The sequence below is a fragment of the Haliotis asinina genome, chromosome 16, assembly GCF_037392515.1.
Source record: "Haliotis asinina isolate JCU_RB_2024 chromosome 16, JCU_Hal_asi_v2, whole genome shotgun sequence".
NCBI classification, from domain to species: Eukaryota; Metazoa; Mollusca; class Gastropoda; order Lepetellida; family Haliotidae; genus Haliotis; species Haliotis asinina.
This window is the reverse complement of record NC_090295.1, coordinates 14220478-14243509: the sequence shown is the minus strand read 5'-3', so window position 1 is coordinate 14243509 and position 23032 is coordinate 14220478. Positions and strand designations below refer to the sequence as shown.

The 23032-nt window shown below is 37.1% G+C and overlaps 1 protein-coding gene across 10 annotated transcripts in view; it reads right to left on the bottom strand.

Moving 5' to 3' along the window:
* Positions 1 to 1963: 1963 nt before the first annotated feature.
* LOC137268101 (Golgi integral membrane protein 4-like) overlaps positions 1964 to 23032 on the bottom strand; it is an 89456-nt gene continuing 68387 nt past the window's right edge. For 7 of the 10 annotated variants that reach the window (XM_067802613.1, XM_067802611.1, XM_067802621.1 and 4 more), the window contains 5 exons: positions 19579 to 19737; positions 18335 to 18520; positions 17911 to 17938; positions 14159 to 14291; positions 1964 to 8734 (listed from right to left, as the gene is read on the bottom strand). In XM_067802613.1, the coding sequence (XP_067658714.1) occupies positions 14182 to 14291; positions 17911 to 17938; positions 18335 to 18520; positions 19579 to 19737 (483 nt within the window). In that variant the 3' untranslated portion in view covers positions 1964 to 8734; positions 14159 to 14181. The remainder of the gene's footprint in view (positions 8735 to 14158; positions 14292 to 17910; positions 17939 to 18334; positions 18521 to 19578; positions 19738 to 23032) is intronic. The other 3 variants (XM_067802612.1, XM_067802615.1, XM_067802616.1) reach the window with 3 other exon arrangements.

Genomic DNA, 23032 nt, shown 5'->3' with positions numbered 1-23032 from the left:
GAAACGAAACACACCTCACAATTTTGAGACAAAGTCTGAATTGTTTCCATGGAAACCGAGAAACTAAGTGCAAAAGGCACCACTGCAGCCTCTGATTGGAATATCTACCAAGTTTTGCAGAAAAATACCGAACAGATTTTGAGTTCTGCTCCGGAAACGAAGCACATCCCTCCATTTTGAGACAAAGTCAGAAACATTTCCATGGAAACTCAGAAAATCATAAATCACAAAAAACCTATATATATCAAAAGACACCACTTTAGGGCCTGCCACACATATCTACCAAGTTCTGCAGAAAAATATTGAACGGTTTTTGAGTTCTGCTCCGGAAACGAAGCCCGCCCCACCACAAGACTAACACCAAAATGTTCCAAGGAAAAACAAAAAAAATAAAAATGCCCAAACTCTGTAAATAGCAAAAGGCACAACTATAGGTCGAGATCATTATATCTATCAAGTTTGGTGTAAAAATACTGAACGGTTTCTGAGTTATGCTTAGGAAACAAAATGATTACAGATGGACGGACGGACAGACGAGGCGTCGACTATATCCCCCGGCATGACATGCCAGGGAGATAATGAAACGCCTCGACTCACACAGAAAGCATGTGCACTCAGATTAAACACTTCGCATCTAGCCAGGAAGTATGACTTCTACATCATGTGCAGTGGACAACTGTGGTCTCAAGCATCAGCACAGAAATACAAAGTGACTTTTTCACAGTGTGAACAACCTTATTATTTGAATGTGTAATAAATGACTGCATTCTGACACTGTCTTGTTCCTTGAGCCACCAGGCAGTCTCACTAGCCTTTTTCGGAAGGTTGAAACCTGGGGATCAGACCTGTGACTATCTGCTCCTTGATCAAACATTCTATCTGAATCCAAGAACTTCAGACTCTTCTGTTCTCGTTTGTCAGTGAAATGATAAAACGATCACATCATAATAATGACATGATTTCATATTTTTAAAATTTCTCTGATGTATAAGGCAAGTAGCTGCACAGTCAACTGCAGCCCTTAGAAACCTGAGCCCCAAAATAAACAAGCTCATATATAATGAAAATGATTTATTCCACACCTGGTTCCCCCAGGACAATCAGATACTGTACATTAATCCCATGTATAGGTAGGCAAGTCATAACCTCACAGTGCGCATACATCACTCTCATGACCTGGCTGTGCTGTTATCTGCACACTTAAAAAACAGGTGCAGTGTTTGAACTGTATGTTATTCCACTGCTGAGCTGACATGCACCAAGTGACAATGACCTCTTTCAACATACAAACACCACGGATGCTATGTTTTATTATGACAACATAGTTCACCAACTGCCAAAGCAGAGGACCAAAAAACTAACAAAACCAAATTCCATGAGTTCAGTGATTTCTCACATATATTGAATTCATTTGATATTTAATAGGAGAAACTAAGAATATTACAATTATTATCAACACAATAATAGTAATACATTTATTACCATATTTATTTATTATTATTTATTTATTATGGGTGCACTTATATGTCATAATTATCCACTATTACTATTATTGGCTGTTGATTTATTGACTACATACAATAAAATTCTTTTTTTTTTTTTTTTGCTTTCACTTAACTTTCACGTTTTGCTTGTTCGATCCAGTTAACTGGACGTCTCGCTATCTGGACAATTTTTGAGTGTATATGAATATCCATGACGATTATGTTTATAAATTTCTTTCCATGAAGACCAATTTCCGTTTTAAGTTCACATCAATGAATTTCTGTGGAAAAAGAAAACTGTTACAAGTACTTTTGATGGCAAGATATTTGTAACTGATTCTCCTCATTAGAATTAATATGTTGTTCACCACAACTTGTGAGAAGTCACACTCAACTGAAATTTAGGTAGAAACTGGTTCATTTCTTGGTGTTTATTTTTCTTCAAAAGGAAGAAGAAATCAAGGGCATCAACAAAGAGCTGTAATTATTCAAATAGCCCACCAATTTATTCTGATATCAGTAGAAACATTTCATCAAATACATGCTATTTGACAACAATGGTAACAAGATAACATGATTGAAAACTACAGATTCAAGCAGTTAGGCCTTATGATATGTATTAGTCAGATGATATTTGCAAAATGCTTCACATACAAATATGCTGGTCAAACATGCAATAAAGATTGTAACTCTGTCCAGTCAGCAGAAATCGCTTCAGGAGAAACATGGTTGTAAAAAATGTCAAAAATCACCTTTCTATCTATCACAAAAGGTTAAAACTGTTCATGTTATATCGTTTGTTGTACAAATTGAGCCCACATGTATCATTCATACCAAATTCAACCAAAGAAGATAAAGCTTAACATTAAAAAACTCCACCATTTATTGAATTTCTTACCCAGCAGGTATGTTCAAAGGTTCAACATTAAATTACAGCAGCTAACATACATGAAACAAGCCATGAACAGCTGAATATTTATAATTTTCAATATACAAATAACTGCCTATGCATAAACAAAATTGGAGTAAAAATTATTTAAATTACATTAAATGAAACTCATATTTATAGATACTAGTTGCGCCACATCATTTCCGCAATCAAGGTTTGAATCTCTGTTATGTAGTGTGGAACAATTAAAGGTCACATGCAACCAAAAAATCAAATGTAATTAAAACACATATATCACTTATTCATGACATATAATATAGATTGCTGCTTTTAAAAAAACAAATAAACAAAATTATAAACGTACAATAGTGCAATATTTTGTACTTGGGCTCACTTTCCCCGAAACGAGGCCCTCGGGAGACCGAACCCAGTCAAAACAGGTGGATATGCACTCAAGTGTAACGACGGCTTCCGATTGGCTGTTTCATTTGCTGATATGCTGAGGGTTCACTGTGTGTACAGAAAGTAGATCTGTTTGCTGGGCATTTTAGAAGTATAGCCAGTCACAAGAAAGAAAGATTCTTTATGGATAACAACTTCTTTTTGTGTACTTGATGCGTCGTTTCAGTATGGATTCATATACTGTTGTCAAACAAAATCATATACACTAAAAGAAGTCATTATCCATGAAGAATGTAAATAAATATGTTGGGTTTGGAAAATACATGTTCTCTGAATTTGCGCTCGATCCAATCAAAAATCATGTCAGTAGAGATGGTAAACTACTGCGTGGCTGGAATCTGTCATTCATCCAAGTACAAAGCAGGACTTGAAACTGACAAGGGTTTGCACCAGTTTCCGTCAGATCCAATCATCCGAAAAAAATGAATATAGCTTGTTTGCAACCCACGGACATAAAAACATGTCATGTGTATCACACGTGCCTAATTACATAATGTGGCAGACACGGGACTCGGGTGCATGAGTCATAAATCAACTTATTTTCTTTATATCATATAGCCTGATAGCTGTAAAGTTCAAAGTACAGGTGTGAATAAACCAGACACTGAGCTTTCTCTGTGACAGAAACTGCTTACCACAATGAACAAGTTTTTTTTACGTAACGAGTAGATTATTTACTTGTTTGTGTACACAACCAAGATTAGACTACTGCTCACAACCTCAGCCGCTGAGCATGCATACTGTTTCAAGCTCCGCAAACCTATTCACTGCGCATGCGTTATGGATGCAGCGCAGCACAGCTGTTGAAACCAGTTTTCCCCCCAGCACTGGGGGGAATTTAGTGAGACGTTTGAACTCCGATTTCACAGGCTTTTTTTTATTGCGTTTTTTTTTAACTTTATAGGTTGAATTCGCATTTTTTATGATTTGTTTCAGTAAGTGCATACAGAAAGGTACCAGAATGCAAGTTGTGTCTTACGTTGCATGTGACCTTTAAGTATTCAAAAGTATCCACGACATCAAAAGCGTCCATGACATGGCCCACAGTTTTTACTTGTAAGTTACTGTGTTAACAGAGTCCAAAATGATTCACCATGGATGGAAAGAAGCATCTTCTCCAACACAACTCTCCACTAAAAATGAATTACACGAAGAACATACACATATATTAAATTGTAATGTTATGTTACATACATTTCTTGAAATTTGAAGTAATGGATTTCTGACAATTAAAATCACATATATTGTATTAGGCACGTTACAAAGGGTACCCCAAGCAACATCTTTGAAAGTGTTCTCTATAAGGTCCACAAATTTGAACAAGTCCTAATTTTCCCATCAGTATACTCATATCTTTTGCATGAAAATTAGCATAAATATTGTATACAAGCAATCAACTATCAAACAACCAACTATCAAAACCGTTTACATTTCATTTATGTTGGAACGGACTGCTCACAATCCCTCATATCTGAAAATAATTTGATCACGATTTTAAACATTTCCACTATTACAATTTTTTAATTGCCTCTTATTGATATATGTATGTGAAAATTATAGTTTTACATAAATGAAAGCATTGAATAATTGAGAGTTGAACACACCATGGAATGTTACATCTGAAATGGTGAATGGAAATTAAGCAATGAGTACAGCTTTCAAGTCCATGGACTAGAGATCATACACCCAATGAAATCCCAGCTATCATTTTTCTTGTAACCTGAACAGCCAATCATAACAAAGAACACATACTGATTGTTGCAAACAATAAGCAGACTGTACAATAGAGGTATTGTAGCCAAATTCCTTGGCATAACATGAGCTGGGATTGCAGCATGGAACACATTTGAGTTATATGATAGCTGGTCATCATGAAAGGTGAAATGCCATGTGTTATGTTGCTGAATTACTTAGTGTGATAACTAAAGAATCATTACAAAACTGACACGAAGCCACAATACTTGCATGCCAAAGGGAATTAACTCTGCTCAGCATGTCAAACATACCAAGATCACTGTGTCACTAAGTCAACCTGTGGAAAGAAGAAATGACAACAAATCTATGGAAATGAAACCAATGTGATTTAGTCCGCTTTGGTGTGGATCATGGAATAAAAAGCCCAAAGTACAATTTTTCCTTAACAAAAAATCAAACAAAGACGTGTAGACGGATAACCAAATTATCCTGTTGTACTAAAATCTTGTCTATTTAAGAAAGCCTCATTTGAATCCAAATTTGTGTTTTTAGCCTCCAAATTTCAGCACCAAAACACTGACAGAATATTTATCTACAATATATACATTTCATCAACAATGTTCCAACAACAATAAGGTTCAAAATTCCTTATATACAATCTCGAGTACAAGGAAATTTCACTAAATCATCAATTCACATAACACTTTGAATCCTAGGAGATGAAATAAACCCCTAAACAAACAATAATTTACACCAAACAAAAAAAAGAAAAAAAAAAGAAGAAAAAAAACACTCAGCAAAACCAAGTATCATCACCAGAACATGAAACAAATGAAACCGAAAATGGACTTATATCAGTAACAAAATATTACTGGGAAGTTTATCACAGAAGTCTAGTCACTCTGGTAGTTACTTAGATAAGGCACCTACTGGTTTTAACTACAACTCTAAGACTTCATAATTGATTCTTCCTCAAATGAACAACACATATAAATTAAAACTGCAGTTGACCATGTGTCCTAAAAACAATCACAACTTCTTTACTTTCTTTACTGATGTTCATCCATAGAGTTTTGTCTTAACTTTATCACAAACTTCTAGAATTTAACACAAACAAATCATTAGCTTGGCTGAGCCCAATGTACTGTCCCTGCAAGTTGGAGTCAGGTCATTTGAAGACCACCAAGTTTGTCCATAATAAAAATTTGAAATTTTTACAGCCGTTTACCCACAAAATGATCACAATATCTTTGCACAGTATTAATTTTTATCCAATGACTTGCATGTTATTTTTGTCAAAGTGCTGACATATCATTATGGATCTGTCAACAGGGCCAAATAACAAGTCATGGGTGGACAGTACCACTTAAATGCTGAGTCATCATGCTAAACATATGCTGCTGATTAGATTGGTCTTCATATATTGCAAGTCATGAAATAGCAGCGGTTTTGTCACAAAATAAGATTTCTGTTTGTCATGGTCTTTATGTAAAAGATTGACAACCTTGTGTAAATGTTTGAGACACAAATATCCGAGACGTCATGGCAACACACAAATCTTTAGTACAAACACATAAGGAGAATGACTGGTCAGTTTTTAAAGGCAAATAATCCTGTCTTTGTTTGCATAATTTCCTAAAATCATTCAATGAATCCGTATCACGACAGCACTTGACTAACCAAGTATAAACAGAATGAAATATCAATGTCTTTCAACAACTTTACAATACAAATGATCTCAGTCGCCATAACAAAACTGAAGCCCTCATATCAAGATGTACAACTAATATATTATGTGCCTATTTACAATGCATATGAAAATACAAAAATGTTACAATGAACTAAAAACAGATGCAAAGCAATCAACCTCCAGCATCATCGTGTGCTGAAACAATAGCCGTACACAGTATATCACTTGAGCTAAGGCTGAAACAAGGTATCAGTTCACAGGCTGTTAAATCTGGGCCTAGATTTTCAAAGCCCTCTCAGAGTTAGGTCTTAAGTGGTATACATTAACATAGACTTAGCTTATCTTAGCACTAACAGCCTCAAAATCTAGGCCCAGTTCTATGTATGCTTGACTATTTTTGTAGTGACAAAACATGAGAATATAGAGTGAATTTTCACATTTGCCAACAAATTCATAAAAAATTCTTACCAAGAGAACCAATTGTTGTTTTAGTCTCACCAGAATGTGCTAACAATGATAAAATATGTACTGGTTAACTCTTATAACAGCAGGCAAACAGAATGGAAGAGATACAATGTATAATCGACAACACTGGGATCAATACAGTATCAACCACAGCCAGCTTAATGTTGTTGTATTGGTGGGAGTACATAGTCTTTTAGGCCCTAATTTTTTAATGGGTGTCTAAATGTTATCACTTTTCCGATTCACCACAAGTTTGTCAGAGTGTCTAGTTTTAAAAATCTCCTTTAAACTTGGGCATTTTGGTTATATCATTCATGCCAGCATCAAATATGTCCTGTTAATTTCTACTGATATATTTGTACAAAAAACAACTGTCTAAAGAGCCAGATTTTGAAAAACAACATCAAGGAAAATTATCAGCAATGTCCTGTGCTGAAGACATTCTTGAAGAACATATATTAATATTTGAAACACTTGTTCATATCAATTTGCACTTGTGCAGCAAATAAGACAATATGTTTCTTTCAGATTCAGATGAAGATCTACTCTAAATATAAGCTAAAAGTAATTTTGATTTAAAGCTTGAAAATAAAATCTATTATACTTGTTTCAAATCAGTTTTGATTAATAAATGGTCGCCTTGACAAAAGTAAACAGAAACTGTTTTCATAAAAATACTTGATTTTTCTGCTCTGCAGAATATTTAAGTGTACAGCTGTAACCTTTATATGGGAAGACAGCTCCAAACTCTAGCTCTCAACAGTTGGCATTTCGATTGAATAACTGATTCTCCCTAAATGTTTTGACCTTCCAGATATTAAGAGTACTGAGCAATTTCATCACTATACATGGTCCCTGATTTTTAAATCAGAGTCTTCCACAATCACAGATGGAAACAGCGAAATGGTGGGTATCATTAATTAATAATGGACAGCATGTACCAAAGATACGCTCAAAAGATTAGCATTCATCACAATGATGCCATTTGTCTGACATGTGCAACATGTATGATGTGAAAGACTTGTTCAATAATTCTCCTAAAAGATGAGTAATTCCTAAACCTATTTCACATTCATGATGTTTCCAAAATGGAACTAAGACATATTCATAACCAATGAAACTTACACTGTTCTAGAAATGCAAATATTTAGAACACTTCCACTTCTGCCATCAACGACACACTTTTCATCTTGAAGGAATGTCAGACATCTGTGACAAATTAGGTTACTATTATTTCCTTGGTGTAAGTATTTACATAACATCACATTTTTAATGATTCATACCAAGCTCTGAGATTCACTGACAATGATGAAAACCAAAGGCAATTACTTCACAAAAGGCAGTTTACCATGTGATTGTTGCAGCCTTAAAATATGTTTAGAAGACAGGAAAGGAGTATTATATCTCTACTTATTTTCTGAATTAATGATTGGACGGTTTCAGAAAGAAATTGTAACCATGGTAACCAAACCAAAATCCTCATTAGATACATTCACCACAGCCTGTACACTATGATATATCACAAAAGGTCCACTAAATATTCCAGCAATAAAACCCACCATTGTATCTTACTCTGTAATCACTTGAATACCCAATCACTGAAAATATGTTTCCCAAACAAAAAGGTACACAAATGTCTATTAATGTATCAAATACCAAAGTGCCGTTGGTCTATGATTCCCGCATGTTAAACCATTTTCCTACTAAGATAATACCCAACCATGTTCCCGCTAAGATAATACAGAGCATATTAAAACAGACATTTGTATGTCAATGCAGGTTGGTGTTGACAGACCTTATAAAGATGGCAGCATACAACTATCTGTAAAACAACCTGAGATAATGGAATCAACTTTTGTAAACACTCCACCATAGCTCCCAAATGATGAAACAGCCAAAACTTCCATGATATCCACCAGCAAATCTAAAATGGCTGCCTCAAAAACCAACAAAGTATCCTCCAAATCCAATATGGCCGTCATCAGATCCAACATGGCTGCCAATGGATTTACATATCAGCATGGGGCATGGGAGCTTCTTTTCTTCTTCCTGAAAATGACATTTCAACAAGTTAAATTACTATATGTCTCAAATAATGTTAATGAAATTATGACAAAATGGGCATGTTGAAATCACTGTTAACTATACACAACTCTGACTGGTGTGTTTCAGAAGATTTTTACAGGTTTTTTTAGACTTCTCCCAAAACTATTTTGCTCCTTATGAGGAAGAACACTTCAATCATCAATATTCACTGAAAATAATTCAATCTGGGCCAGGAGATATTGCCATGAAAGCAAAGGCATTGAGCCACACCAACATGCTTTCAGTCACAGGAAATGAACACAGATCTCCATTTTGGTATCTGTTACAACAAGCAATTTTTCATGAATGAGTGAGCGAGTGAGTTTAGTTACACATGACACTCAGCAATATTCCAGCTATATGGTGACAGTCAGTAACTAATCGAATCTGGACCAGATAATCCAAAGGTCAACAGCATGAGCATCGATCAACGCAACTGGGATACAATGACATGTGTTAACCAATTCTGACCACTCCATCCCATTAGTCGCCTCTTACAACATCATGGTTTATTGAAGATCAGTTCTCACCCAGATCTTCACAGGTCCAATCTTTCATGACACCCCCACAGATGATGATCATTATTTAACCACCTATGAATAACAACACATTTTGCTACTAGTGACACAAGTAAAATAAGTAAGCCAGTGAAGCCCGAGTTTACTCCCTAAAAGAGCAAACACCAGGCCATAGAAAACAGCTATTGGGTGCATGATCAGTAGTGAGTATGTATGATTCACAAACACAGAGCAAAATCACATGTTCACAACTATCACATCTAAATCACAAACCAATTCTAAAAAACTTCACACATTCCCCCAAACTAACAAGTGATACTGAACTATATTCCAGCCTGAGCCAGTGACCATGATTACAAAGGGGATTTAGCTGCATGTTAATTCAATGACTAGATCAAGGCATGCTTCCTGAACTACATTCTGCACTGTCCAAAAATTTAGACAATATCGTTTCTTTAATGATATGGGACCTTTATTGTTAGCACAGAAAGTAATGGATCGAGTTGCATGTTGTCATAACCTGTTTGCATTTAACACATTAATCTTCAAAACTGCTAAAACTGTATTTCATAGTTCATATTGTATAATTTTACATTTTCCTCGAGCAAAAAAGGAAATAAGCTTGATCCAGTCTAAGAACAACTGCAGGTGATATACAAGTATATACTGGCAGACTAAGCATGCAATAAATACACTGATGCTATGGATATCTTAAAGTTAAACACATGTCATGTTAACAACTAAACATTTAAGTCTATGTATTCCTGAACCTCTGTGTTTTATGAAGGACAAAGATTTCCTTCTAATTTTTGACAGTAAGCTTCTTAAATCCACTAAATTCTTAGTTCAGCAACACAAATCCCACACTGTCAGAACAAAAGCATGCTTTCTGTTTAAAACATACAGCAAAATCACTTGAGCCCTTAGACAACTTTTCTGACCAGGAACATAGTTATGGGAAGTTATCATGTTAAATAAAACACACACAATTTACATCAGTACTTTCCTCTGTGAAAGGCTGTTATGCAACATAGCTAGTGGAAATTTTCCCATTCAATGAGTTTGGGTGTGCATTTCTTTGTACAAGTAGGTTACTCAAAACATTTCAACTTGAGTCCAAATGAATGTAGATTTTTGACATAGACTAACAATATGAAAGCTGGGTAATGTTGACAAACCTAGGGTCATGATAAATCTGGGATTACAACCTTGCTCAAAACATCCTAACAGCTAAGACTCACAACTCTGCTCCAGGGCCACCGGATATGACCTCAAGCAAAACGACATGTCCACTATAATGGACCCCACAGAGTGAGTAAGTGAAGGACAGTTCATATGGCAAGGGGAGCTAATGAAGATTATATTTTTATGGGGGAGCATGAACAATGTGACTAAACCCCCTAAAATTTATGTAGAAAGAGTCTTGTATAAATTCATTTCCTCTCAACCCCACATTTCATCATTTCTGAGCATAATTTTAAAATATTTTTATGTACAAAATCCCAACCTCCCAAGAACAAAATGGGTAACTGTTTGAAATTCCTCAAAATTATCATCACCATCCCTTGTCACAAATTATGAACAGTCACTAAACTTTTCCAATGTATTCAGCAATATTAAAACATCACAAAATCCTGCAAAGTCATAGCCAAGCACTGGGGCCCATTTCACAAAGCTCTCCTAAGCCTAAGATCTCGCAACATTGGTACGAGAGCTTTATGAAATGGGCCTCAAGTGCTTGGCAATAACTTTGTGGGATTTTGTGATATTTTTTATTACACTGTAAATAAATTATGAATACACTTCCAACAACGCACCATACCTATCTGATTGTAAGACCTTTGGCATGACAAGCAAATATTTAAACCACAAGATGAAATCATGGGAGTAACGAACAACTATATCACTGGGGGCGTTTATTTACCAAGACTAAACAAACTAAACAATATGTGACAGCATATGAAATGGTGATGAGGCATAGGGTGAGGTGAGGTGAGGTGAGGTGAGGTGAGGTGAGGTGAGGTGAGGTGAGGTGGTGTTTAACATTTTACTTCAGATCAGTTTGCTCATACGACAACATGCATGTATGTGTATGTGTGGCAATTTTTCAGCCATATGTGATGACATGTCAGAATATTATATGGTTTTGAGGTTTGAGTGAGTGAGTGAGTTTAGTTTTATGCCACACTCAATATTCCAGCTATATGGCAGCACTCTGTAAATAATTGAGACTGGACCAGACAATCCAGTGATTAACAGCATGAGCATCAATCTGCACAATCGGGAACCAATGACATGTGCCAACCATGTCAAGGAGCCTGCCAACCTGATCTCAGTAGTCGTTTCTTACAACAAGCAGAGTCACCTTTTACGACAAGTATGGGTTGCTGAAGGCCTATTCTACCTCAGACCTTCACAGGTCATTTTGAGGTGGGATTGAAAAGGTATGACAAGGTATGGCATAGCATTAGGCTGTGGTATGGTGAAGAGGGTCTGGTTATAAGAGTATGTGACTGGACAGAATATGTCATGGTGTTATGACAGGACATGATGAACAGTCATGGTGAGATGATATGATAAAAGGGTATGGATGCGGAGTAAGTGAGTTTAAAATATTAAAGGTATGTTGGCACTATGTCCACCACAATGCAAATGGGAATGGTGATGATAAAGATACATGTGTAACGAAAGTGAACACGAGCCATTGGCTAAACCCTGAGATAGTAATAAGGTAGGATATGGCACTTATGACTATCTTAGCTCAAAAGACCTTCGAAAACCTGGTGCATACAGCATCCATTTTGAAAAAGAATTTCAGTTGTGCTGCTCTTATGGTGCCTTAAATTTTTGGCACATGTAACAAGATGTTCATCTCGAGGATCCTAACCCATGCACTCTTTGCTGATAAACAACTGAAATGGTGAGATATTTCTAAAAGGTTTCAAATGTACATGAACACCCTGAAATCTTAACAGATTCAGTCTCGTCAATTAAAACAATGAATTACAGTCTTTAAATAACCACTTAATAGGGACTACCACACAACATACATGCCCAGCCCATAATGAAAATATATGAACTCAAATAATAAATCACATACAGCACAAATACTGCACAATACAATGGTCCAGACAGTTCAACCAGGTTTTACATGGAGGATCATCTCAAAAGTTCTTGATCAACTGCCAGACATAAGTTCTTTCACATTTGATGAATGAGTGAGCGAGTGAGTTTAGATCCACAATGTTTCTAATCAATATTCCTGCAATAGGGGAAGTCGCGATGAGATCTTTAAGAAATACTTTAATGTTAAGTTTAAGTTTGTCAAATATCATAAAGACGATTACTAGTTACTGTTTAAATACATCGTGGTGATATTAGATGCTCACTGCAGTAAAGTGTCACAAAAACTCAAGAATAAACCATTCTCCAGATTTTGCACCTTCCTCCACAAATTCAAAATTTAAATATCAAACATTTAGTAATGACAATGAGATCAAACTGTAGTAAAAGAAAGGACTTCAAAAACTTTGCATTGTCGTGTCCATTTTGGGTTTTTTTTCTGACAAACTGTTTGTATTGTACTTAATCGTAGTGATATTGCAATGGGGGACATCAGAAAATGTCTCATGTCTTAATTGGAGAGAGGCCACCTTACCATTCTGCATGTATCAGGCGAGTGATAAAAACAAGATGAATCTCACAGTTGCTTGAACTATTGAGATGCCCGCTGAGTATAATGGACGTTACAGAGAAGATAAGTTACCAGAAGCACAAACTAGCCAATGTTAGTACAGATGGTTAAATACTTGGCGACGCTGTTATTTGCAAGACAACAGACATGGAGCGAGCACAATATGTTTACAACATGCGTCAGAAAACAGGTAGTCACACTCTTGCTTGTCTTGCTCACTGCTTCTTGCCCACTGAGAAAAATCTTTTCTACTTTTCATATAATAATTGTGCATTTACTTGGTCAGTAGCAGCTTCAGTTTGTCAAAACTTTGTCAAACATTCAGGCTTAGTACAGTTTCATTTAAGCCTTGTCTGATGTTTATGCTGCTAAATACATGAATGAGCCTGAACGAAAAATTGCATGTTAATACTTAATCGAGGTTAAAATTGAGTTTAAAGTTTAGAAAACTCTGAATAGGATTTCAGGCGTGTCATAGTAGGATCTTAGTCCACTTATCTTAATGCATGAGTAAGGCTCAACAGAGTACAGGTCACTTGAAATGTGTTTGTGTTGAATGTAGAAAAAACAGTCATAATCAGGATGAGTGAGTGAGTGATTTGGGTTCTATGCTGCTTTCAGCAACATTCCAGCAATGTCAGGTGGGAGATCTCAGAAATGGGCTTCATACATGTGGGAAATCTTCAGTGTGATAAGTGAACACTTTAATCACTACTCTACCTTACCATCCCTGATCAGGAACTGTGTACTGGTACACCTAAGTCTACACCATCACTCATCTTCTAATAATTCTATGTATTACAGAATCTGATCTATGTGAAGAGTTTAGTCATTTAAGTAACTCTGATGTTGACATGGGAAGCTTTGCTAAAACAGAGGCTGTGTCTGTGTGAGCAAATATACTGGTTCTTTCATATTAAAAGAAACAATCTGGGATTTAAAGTTGACTATTGCATATAAAACATTAGTCCTGTATTTTCAAAAATGTAGAAAGCATATGAATTGAATATTACAGTTAACATCAGACAAGACCTAAATCAAACACTTTACAACACAGCTCTTTATTATGATAAAAACAAAAGGTAATTTAACTCAAAGTGAAATCTCTTTGAGACTGAGTGAGCAAAAAAGAGAGAACAAGACAACAGAGAGTGTCTCTTGTGAGCGTGGAAGCACCTGTAGCAGAGAGACAACTGACATCAGACGTCCATTTGCTCCTGCAGTGTGTCCTTGTCTGCTGTGTCATCCATCTCATACTTATCTACATTGTCATCATTATATTGTTCCTCATCTTCCTCCTCCTCCTCTTCTGAAATAACACCCCCACACCTGGTTAGTACCAGAACACACGGCGACTGTGTAATGAACATCCACACCTTCTGTTTTACATAAAACCTATACCCCTTCTTACACTTCAACTCAACTCACTTCAAAGACAAAACATCTTCCTTGACTAATGTATGCATCAACATATAGTGGCCCTGCCCCTACCCAATGCACACTGCCAAACTGTAGCCCCTTGGACACACACATTCTGGTCAGAAGTGATCTTCATCGATCCAGGCTTGTCATGAGAGGTTATGTATTGTGTGGTTAGGCCTGGTGATGTATGTCATATTCAAATTGCAAAGATCAATGATCACTGGACTGTCCGGTCCAGATTTGATTACTGACAGACTGCTGGAATATAGCTGGAATATTGCTTTGTGAGGCAGTATTGTTGCCTGACGTAACAGTTACATATTGTAGCACTGATGCATCACAAACATGAACACAAACATGCATAATGGCACAATATAGCCATATACTTTGATCAGTTGTTGCATGATATGATGCAGCCATTTAGCAGGACATATGATAATGCTGCCACATGTACACAGACATACTGATATACCTACCTGAATGACAGAATATAGCAGACATGCTTACACACAGTTGCCAAGACCAAACATTGCTATACATGATGTCCTCATGTAACCTACCCTACCGCAATATAATTCAACCTGGTAAATAATAGCTCTGATAAAATATTGCAATCCTCTTACATAATGTAACACTCATACCATGTAGCTGGCCTGACAATACAGCCACACTTTCACACAGAATGTAGTCCTGAACCAAACAATAAAGCGATGCACCTTTGCACATTGTATTCCTGAAACAATAGAGCCATACACCCTTGCACATAGTATTCCTGAAACAATAGAGCCATATACCCGTGCATCCTGAAACAATACAGCCATACACCCTTTCACCCTGAAACAACACAGCCATACACCCTTGCACCCTGAAACAATACAGCCATACACCCTTGCACATTTTATTCAAGAAACAATGATTCCACAGACCCTTGCACTCTGTATTCATGAAACACAATACAACATACATACTTTCACACTGAAACAATATAATCATACCATACACAATTACACCCTGTCTCTGTCACAAAACACTGATATATCCTTGTCCTGCCTGGCCTGACATAAAACAGCCACACGTGACACATTGCTGCTGAGATCAAACACAGCATTACCTTACACGGGGATTAGTTTCACACATGGCTGACGTAAGTTTATAAAGCCCCTGAACCTCCACAACACAAATGCTCAACACTTTTAAAGCTACACAGTACTGAAATTCTGAGTGATGTTAAAATACTGTCATCTTTCACATCTAGTCGGTGAAAGAGTTAATTCTGTATACCACCTTCAGCAATATTCCAGCAATATCATATGGTCTAAAAATGGGCTTCACAGATTGGCCCATGTGGGGAATTGAACCTGGCAATAGTGGGCAATTCCTCAAACCTCTATAGTAGTCTCACCTACCCAGCTCCTACTTATACATTCATCTACGATTCAGTTATAGGTACAGTTACTGTGGGTGGGGGGTTCTCCCACAAGAAAGTTTGTGCATCCATGAGATTGACAGCTTCTTTTCACCCATTAGAGAGAGTGAGTGAGTGGATTTAGTTTTACGCCGCACTCAGCAATATTCCAGCCATATGGTCTGTAAATAATTGAGGCTGGACCAGAAAATCCAGTGATCAACAGCATGAGCATCAATCTGCGCACTCGGGAACCGATGACATGTGCCAACCAAGTCAGCGAGCCTGACCACCCGATCCTTGTCAGTCGCCTCTTACGACAAGCCTAGTCGCCTTTTATGGCAAGCATGGGTTGCTGATGGCCTATTCTACCCCAGACCTTCACGTGTCTTTCACCCATTAGAATACTTCTGGGTTATTGGTAAGATTTTGGAAACTGGGTACAAAATATCTTGTAAAAACAAGTGCCTGGTGAAGCTTAAGCAGTAACATCCGAAGCATTTTTACAAAGAAGATAAACACAGGTATAGACAGTTCCAAACGACCGCTGGGGATACTCCATTAGTATCGTATATATTTCTCCACAACATCACTGATGTACAGCTGTGAAGCACTGAAGGTCAGGTGTTTTTAATAATCCTTACCATCAATACATGTAGGACTAATCATGAATTCCAGGGTGTCCGACAGGTTTTAAATGCACTAAGAAACAGAAAATAACTTTCCTCCCCATAAAGATTGTGATATTTTTTTTACTACTCTTTAACATTTTTGTGATATTTTTTTAATTACTCTCACCATTTTCAAGTATATTTTCATGCTCTCCCTAAAAAATATAATTCAGAATATAACTTTCTTTTAAGACCTTCCCCAAATCGGTGAATGAATTCTCAAGCTTGTCAAAATAGCTGCTGTCTCTCACAATCCTACAACCTTTCCTAAAAAAATGACTGATCTGTTAAGATCTAATAAAATTCTGCTGTTACTTCACCAAATCACCAAGCGATCAATACTGACCAGCATCTTCTCATTTTCTGGCGAGATGGTAACAAGGGAGGTAACAAGGGAGATAAAAAGGGAGGTAAGCTCACCTGCATCATGGTCCTGACACACAGAATATAAATGTGGGATTAAGCTCATGACTATTAGATCCTGACAGTTAGGTGCATTGTGGTGGGTCATACCATGGGCCAATGTAACCTTAATAAATTTTAGTTTTATGCTGCATTCAGCAGTATTACAGCTGTATGGCAGCAGTCTTCATGGGTCCAACTGAAAGGAAGTGTGATGTACAAGAAATATTCCCAGGTGCACAGACTTCTGGTTTACTACAGAGTGAGACAGATGACTAGTGAAACAGCAGAAGCATATGCACAAATTTAGCCATCCTCTACACCCAGTTGCAAGAAGCACTACCAGATACCCCAACAATAAACCATAAAGCCTGGATGGCTATTCATCGGAAAGTTGTCGTGACTTCATCTCAGCTGTTGTTGACTGGCAAAAAATACCTCACACTTGAGTTTAGTTTTGTGTAATATTCCAGCATTATTACATTGCTGGGAACAAGAAATTAACTTTGCTCAAAAAGTAAGATAATAAGAAGATACCTTGCCAGCCAATAAAAAAAACAACAACTCCAATTTCCTGTCCATGTAAAATGTAATGTAATGGTAATGTAAAACAATGAAAAACACAGATTTCTATCTTCTCTGACCTACTGATAGAGGCTGAGATCATACATTTAAGGGCCACTGCTGTTCATAAGGTAAAATACATTGCTGGTTTCTGAATGGGTTAATTTGATCTTGCCTGGCAATTCTCACAAGGGTAGATAACTCTGCTGTCATCAAAGAGACAAGAGATTTCAGTGACAAACAAAATACACTGACTTGCTATCTATGTTTCAAACATAAGAACTTAATAGATTCATGGTATTAATTTGCTGAAAACTCCCAAAACGAAGACAAAAAACACTATCTGATCTTGTGAGAAGACCATAACAAATAGTGACAATAATGGCAGAAATATAGGAATACTGTATACTTTTACACTATATTACAAAAGCAGCAACTACAACACCACCAACATCATCACTCACCTTCTCCTTCCACCTGCACATCACCATCCTGAAACCACAAGGGCAGAACATTATTACTCAGATTTAAATCCTGATGTGGCTTGGACCACTGGGCCACTTTGCCTTATGCAAAGATTTAATGTGTCACTATACTGACATGAAATTATCATCATGTTTCCTTGGACTGTTTGCACAGAATTTCATCATGCTAGCTCAATGTGGTGAGAAGTGAGTGAGTGAGTTTTATTTTACGCTTGTAACAATATTCCAGCAAAATCACAGCATGGGACACCTGAAATGGGCTTAACACATTGTACCCATGTAGGGAATGGAATCTGGGCCTTCAGCATGATGATCAAACACCTTGATGTCATGGTGTCTTTGCACTAGATGATGAACATTCTTTATTTCTAAAATAACAAAAGCTTGTAAAAAATATATATACCATCAATACCTTGCCCATGTTCTTTCCAAGACCAAAGTTGGGGACCATCATTTGCCCTTGACCTTGAGGTTGGAGAGGTGGAGCCTCATTCTCAGCCTGGTCAGCGTCATTCCTTGGTGGAAGCTGTTGCTGTGGGATGTGTTTATCCTCATCAAAGTTCCTGTTGGGAAGCAGTGGCTCTTGGACCTGCCAACACAGGATGGGAAAGGATAAGACAGGAAAAGAAAAATTATGGACCATAATTTAGTTCTCACAACAAATGTAGGAAACATCAGTTAAATAAGGGCTAATTGTAATGAGTTTAGTTTAGTACTGATTTGACCAGTATTTCATTTAATCCTGACATATCTGAAAAAGCTACTCAAGAAGATAAGAGAATCATTTTGGATGATAAATATACTACCCATCAAAAGTTTAGACTCACTTAAAACACTCACTATAAGTCAGCACATCGCTGTCGACTTCTCGACACTGAGATGTCAAACAGCAGCTTGTCTCAGCGGTTCGGACATGTTGACTATCACCTGATAAAGGCACACCCCATTCACAATGTTAGACCCAACCAATTGTGACATGGTCATGCAATGCATTAGTATTCAATTGATCAGGTCAAGTAATTACATTTACACTAGTGAGTATAAACTTCTGATGGGTAGTATAGCATGACATCCTGGGCCTAGATTTTTTAAGCTCTTTTAGCGCTAAGATGGTCTTAAGTTAACGTTAATGTATGGATCTGATGACAATCTTAGCGCTAGGAGAGCTTCGAAAATCTAGGCCCTGGTGTCCTTAGATACAGAACATACATCAAACACTGGTTACTACATTTTATCAACTAAAGTTGATATAGTATGTATCACACAGACTTGAGACCTTTGATACAGAATATATCAACTTGACAATAATGGTTTCCCTCTTAGTTATGGCCTTTCATCAACCAGTGTTGATGTAGTTTATATCAGAACACTTGACATTGGTATTCTTAACATTTACCTACCTTGTACTCTTTGTAAATGAAATGTACTTACAGCGAACAAAATGTCTCAAATCTGATGATAATTGAAATCAAATCATTCCTTCAACCAGTTAGATAGGGCTTGATGTACTGTATGTTATCATAATCCTAACTAAATCATTTGGTCCATCTGTAATAATTTGGCTACTTAAACTGGAATACTCCAGAGTATGGCATGCAGGGACATTTTATAGTGGTTGCAGTAGATACTTTTTCACCCATCACTTACCTGTAGATTAACCGGCCCCTCGTTCTGCATCCTGTTGTCATGGTTGATGCCCAGCTGGTTGTCTTGATCTACTTGGGGTTTGTTGTCTCCAATAACCTGGTTGTTGAAATCAGGTTTGAAGATCTGACCTTGGTTTGCCATCATGTCCGGATGAACATCCTGGAACCAAATCCTTGTTAAGAAGGGCAGATATATTAAATAGCTCACATGATCTACATAAGGCAACAATCAAGCTAGTGCTGGAGCTATGATACCAGGCCTGGCAGTTGAGGAGCACATATAATACCAAAAGGGATTGTCACAACAAAAGGACAATGTTGTCACCCCAAGGGTCATATAATGACCATACCATTAATACAGTGAAACTTACCAAAACAGCACCTGTCTATTCCAGAATACTGTCAAAACCAGCAAAACATTTTGGTCACACCATTTTACATCATTATTATCACTAAAACATTGTCTCATCTGGCACCTGTCTTTTCCATATTCCAGCATGACTTTCTCAGCCCAAACAAGCAATTACACCTGTAATTAACACCGTCTAAACTGGCATGGTTATGAGCAGTCCAATCAAGGACCCATAATCCAATACACTAATTAATCCTCTTGGTTCGCAAGATAACCAGGAAGTAGTACTTGTGTGGTTAGGACATCTGACACAAATGTTTCATACATATATTTTCCTGCTAAACATCAAAGGTATTATAGAAATTCACAAGTGCAAATGGCAGTCAGGTTTCAAAATGATTGCCATTGTCTAATCCCACACCGTGGGGTGCCAGTTTAGACAAGTTTCACCATATAATGATCTATATACTGCTATGACCAGATGGATTTATATTGTTTTTGGTGCAAATATATGCTGGACAAAAAAGTAGAGGATAATTAACATTTGGAGGATATCTTGATACATGATGACAGTTTTAAAAAAAGAAAATATCCCCCAAAATATTCAAGATATGTCACTTTTTATGCTCAGTATTACTACAAGGCGAAGACAATGAGAGCTACTCTAAAGGAAGCATGTGTGTCAAGAGGATTGGGTTGCATGCAGCCTTGAAAAGAAGTCCAGTTTAATAAGACTGGAGGAAAGCTGGGAGTGAAGCATGGCTCACATACTTTAACAGCAGACGAATTGTTGTTTACCAAATCTGGTAAAGGATCATAATCAGAGATCCTGGGATGAAACCCAAACCAGTGGACTCCATCAAGCATGAGAATCAAACCTATACTAAAATCCCAGATATTAGGCCACCTGTGGAAGCATGTCTCATCCCAAACACCCAGGGAAGAAATAGGCAAGGCTAAATTAAATCTATCCAATTCAAATCACTTGTAGTGAACTTACCATGTCAAATTGAAAATATCACATGCAATCCCATTTTTCTTGTAGAAATACAGTTCTAAACAAGCTAAAAATATTCATTCAGACAAATCATTAGTCTTACATACACAGAAAAAAAGAGTGCATAAAAAAGTGATCCTGTTTGATGACAATAAGCAGTGAAATGTCCCACAAGTTTGTTTGAGAGGTATATTTTGGTTATAAGACGACACAGTAATGGTGAAAAGAAGTGAAAAGCTTCCCATGTGATGCATCACATTTTGATTATGAATCTGACAATCCTAAAATTATAATATTCTGAGAAAAGGTGGTAAAAATATTGTGAAAAAAAATTATGAATGCTGCTCTCACACACATATGTTTATGAGCAGCTAAAAGTGGCAAAGATTATTTTCATTTGTCAAAACCAATCCAATCCATATCAAGTTCCTGGATAATTACAAAAGATCATGTATAATGTTTGTCTGTTAAATTTACTAATCAACTATTTTAAAATCTAAATCCAGGAACAAAATCAAAAATCTGGCCTGAGTTTAGTAGCGCAAATTCAAAACAAACAGATAGTAAAACAAGGGAGATAAACACAATCACATAATGTTATCAAAATATAATGTACATTAAGAAACTGAATGATGCAAATATCAGTCCACCCCATTAAGCTTATCATGTTAGGAAATATTCTAAACTGGCATCATGATAGACAGGGTGACAGGAGGTTCTGTTTCCGACCCAAACAGTAACAGTGTCATTACATGGATACCTTAAGTCCAGTGATGAAAAATCCGAGGAAGATTCTATCAGATATGTAGATGTTAATATACTTATCAACGTAGACACACTGAGTCTAAGCTAGCCAAAAGTCAATGGTACTGTGTCACATGATACTGAATTCCGGAGAAGTGAGAGTGAGGTTAGTTTTAGACTTCTTTCAGCAATATTCCAGCAATATCACGGCGGGGGGGGGGCGCACCAGAAAATTGGCTTCACACATTGTACCCATGTGGGAAATCAAACCAGGGTCTCCGACGTGATGAGCGAACGCTTTAACCACTAGGCTACCCCACTACCCTCCAGAGAAGTGGTGAATAATAATAATAATACGGACTCAGCCACGGTATTGAGTGTTGGAGAGTCAGACACATCTTTAGGTATGGTAAAGTTGGCTCAGACTAAGGACAGCGTGTCATGGTAGTAAATATTCTAAACTGGCCTGATGAAAGTCAGGGTTCCCTCAGTCATGGTAGATCAAAATTCCTTGACTTTTGTGGCCTCAAATAAGTGGCCTGTTCATTCCCTTTCAGCCAGTTTATACTATCCCTTTTGCAGTATTTCCTTCACACTTATCACAAATACATACAGCTTTGGTGAATGTATTACATGCGACAAAGTTTGACCAAAATGGACATTCACAATCTGCTAGACAACAACCATAGCCATCACACTACCACACCTTATTAGTGACATTCTCAGCCTTATTTTTTCCCTGACTTAAACCCAAATTTCCCTGACTAATCCCTCGTGTTTGAAAAGATATACAAATTCCCTGACCTAGCAATCAATGCCATCAGTCAACAAGTTCAGTTTTGTGCCAGCAATATTACGACAGGAGACTCCAGGAATAGGCTTCATACATTTCACCCATAAGGGTTATCGAAGCCAAGTCTACGACATGACAGCAAACATTTTGACCACTAGGCTACCCCACATTAACCCCACCATAACCCATGCCATCAGGGTGTGTGGACAACAGGTACAGAAACATAGCCATTCTTTGTGTCCTTGATACACACTTAAATTTTACACACTGTTCCTGTAAACAAACAAATATACAAGACTACCAAACTATGCATAATGAACATGAAGGTCCAAGAATAATTTATTCAATATATTCCATGATATAACTTGCAAAATCCATCATATTGCACAAGATAATATGTCGCTTTTTGCAATATTCCAAGAATATCACGCAGTTGGGACACCAGAAATGGGCTTAGCATATTGTACCATGTGGGGAATCAAACCCAGGTTATCAGCTTGACAATTGGACACTTCATCCAATAGGCTACCCTACTGTCCCTGATGGAGCAGGTTTGTGACACAGGATGA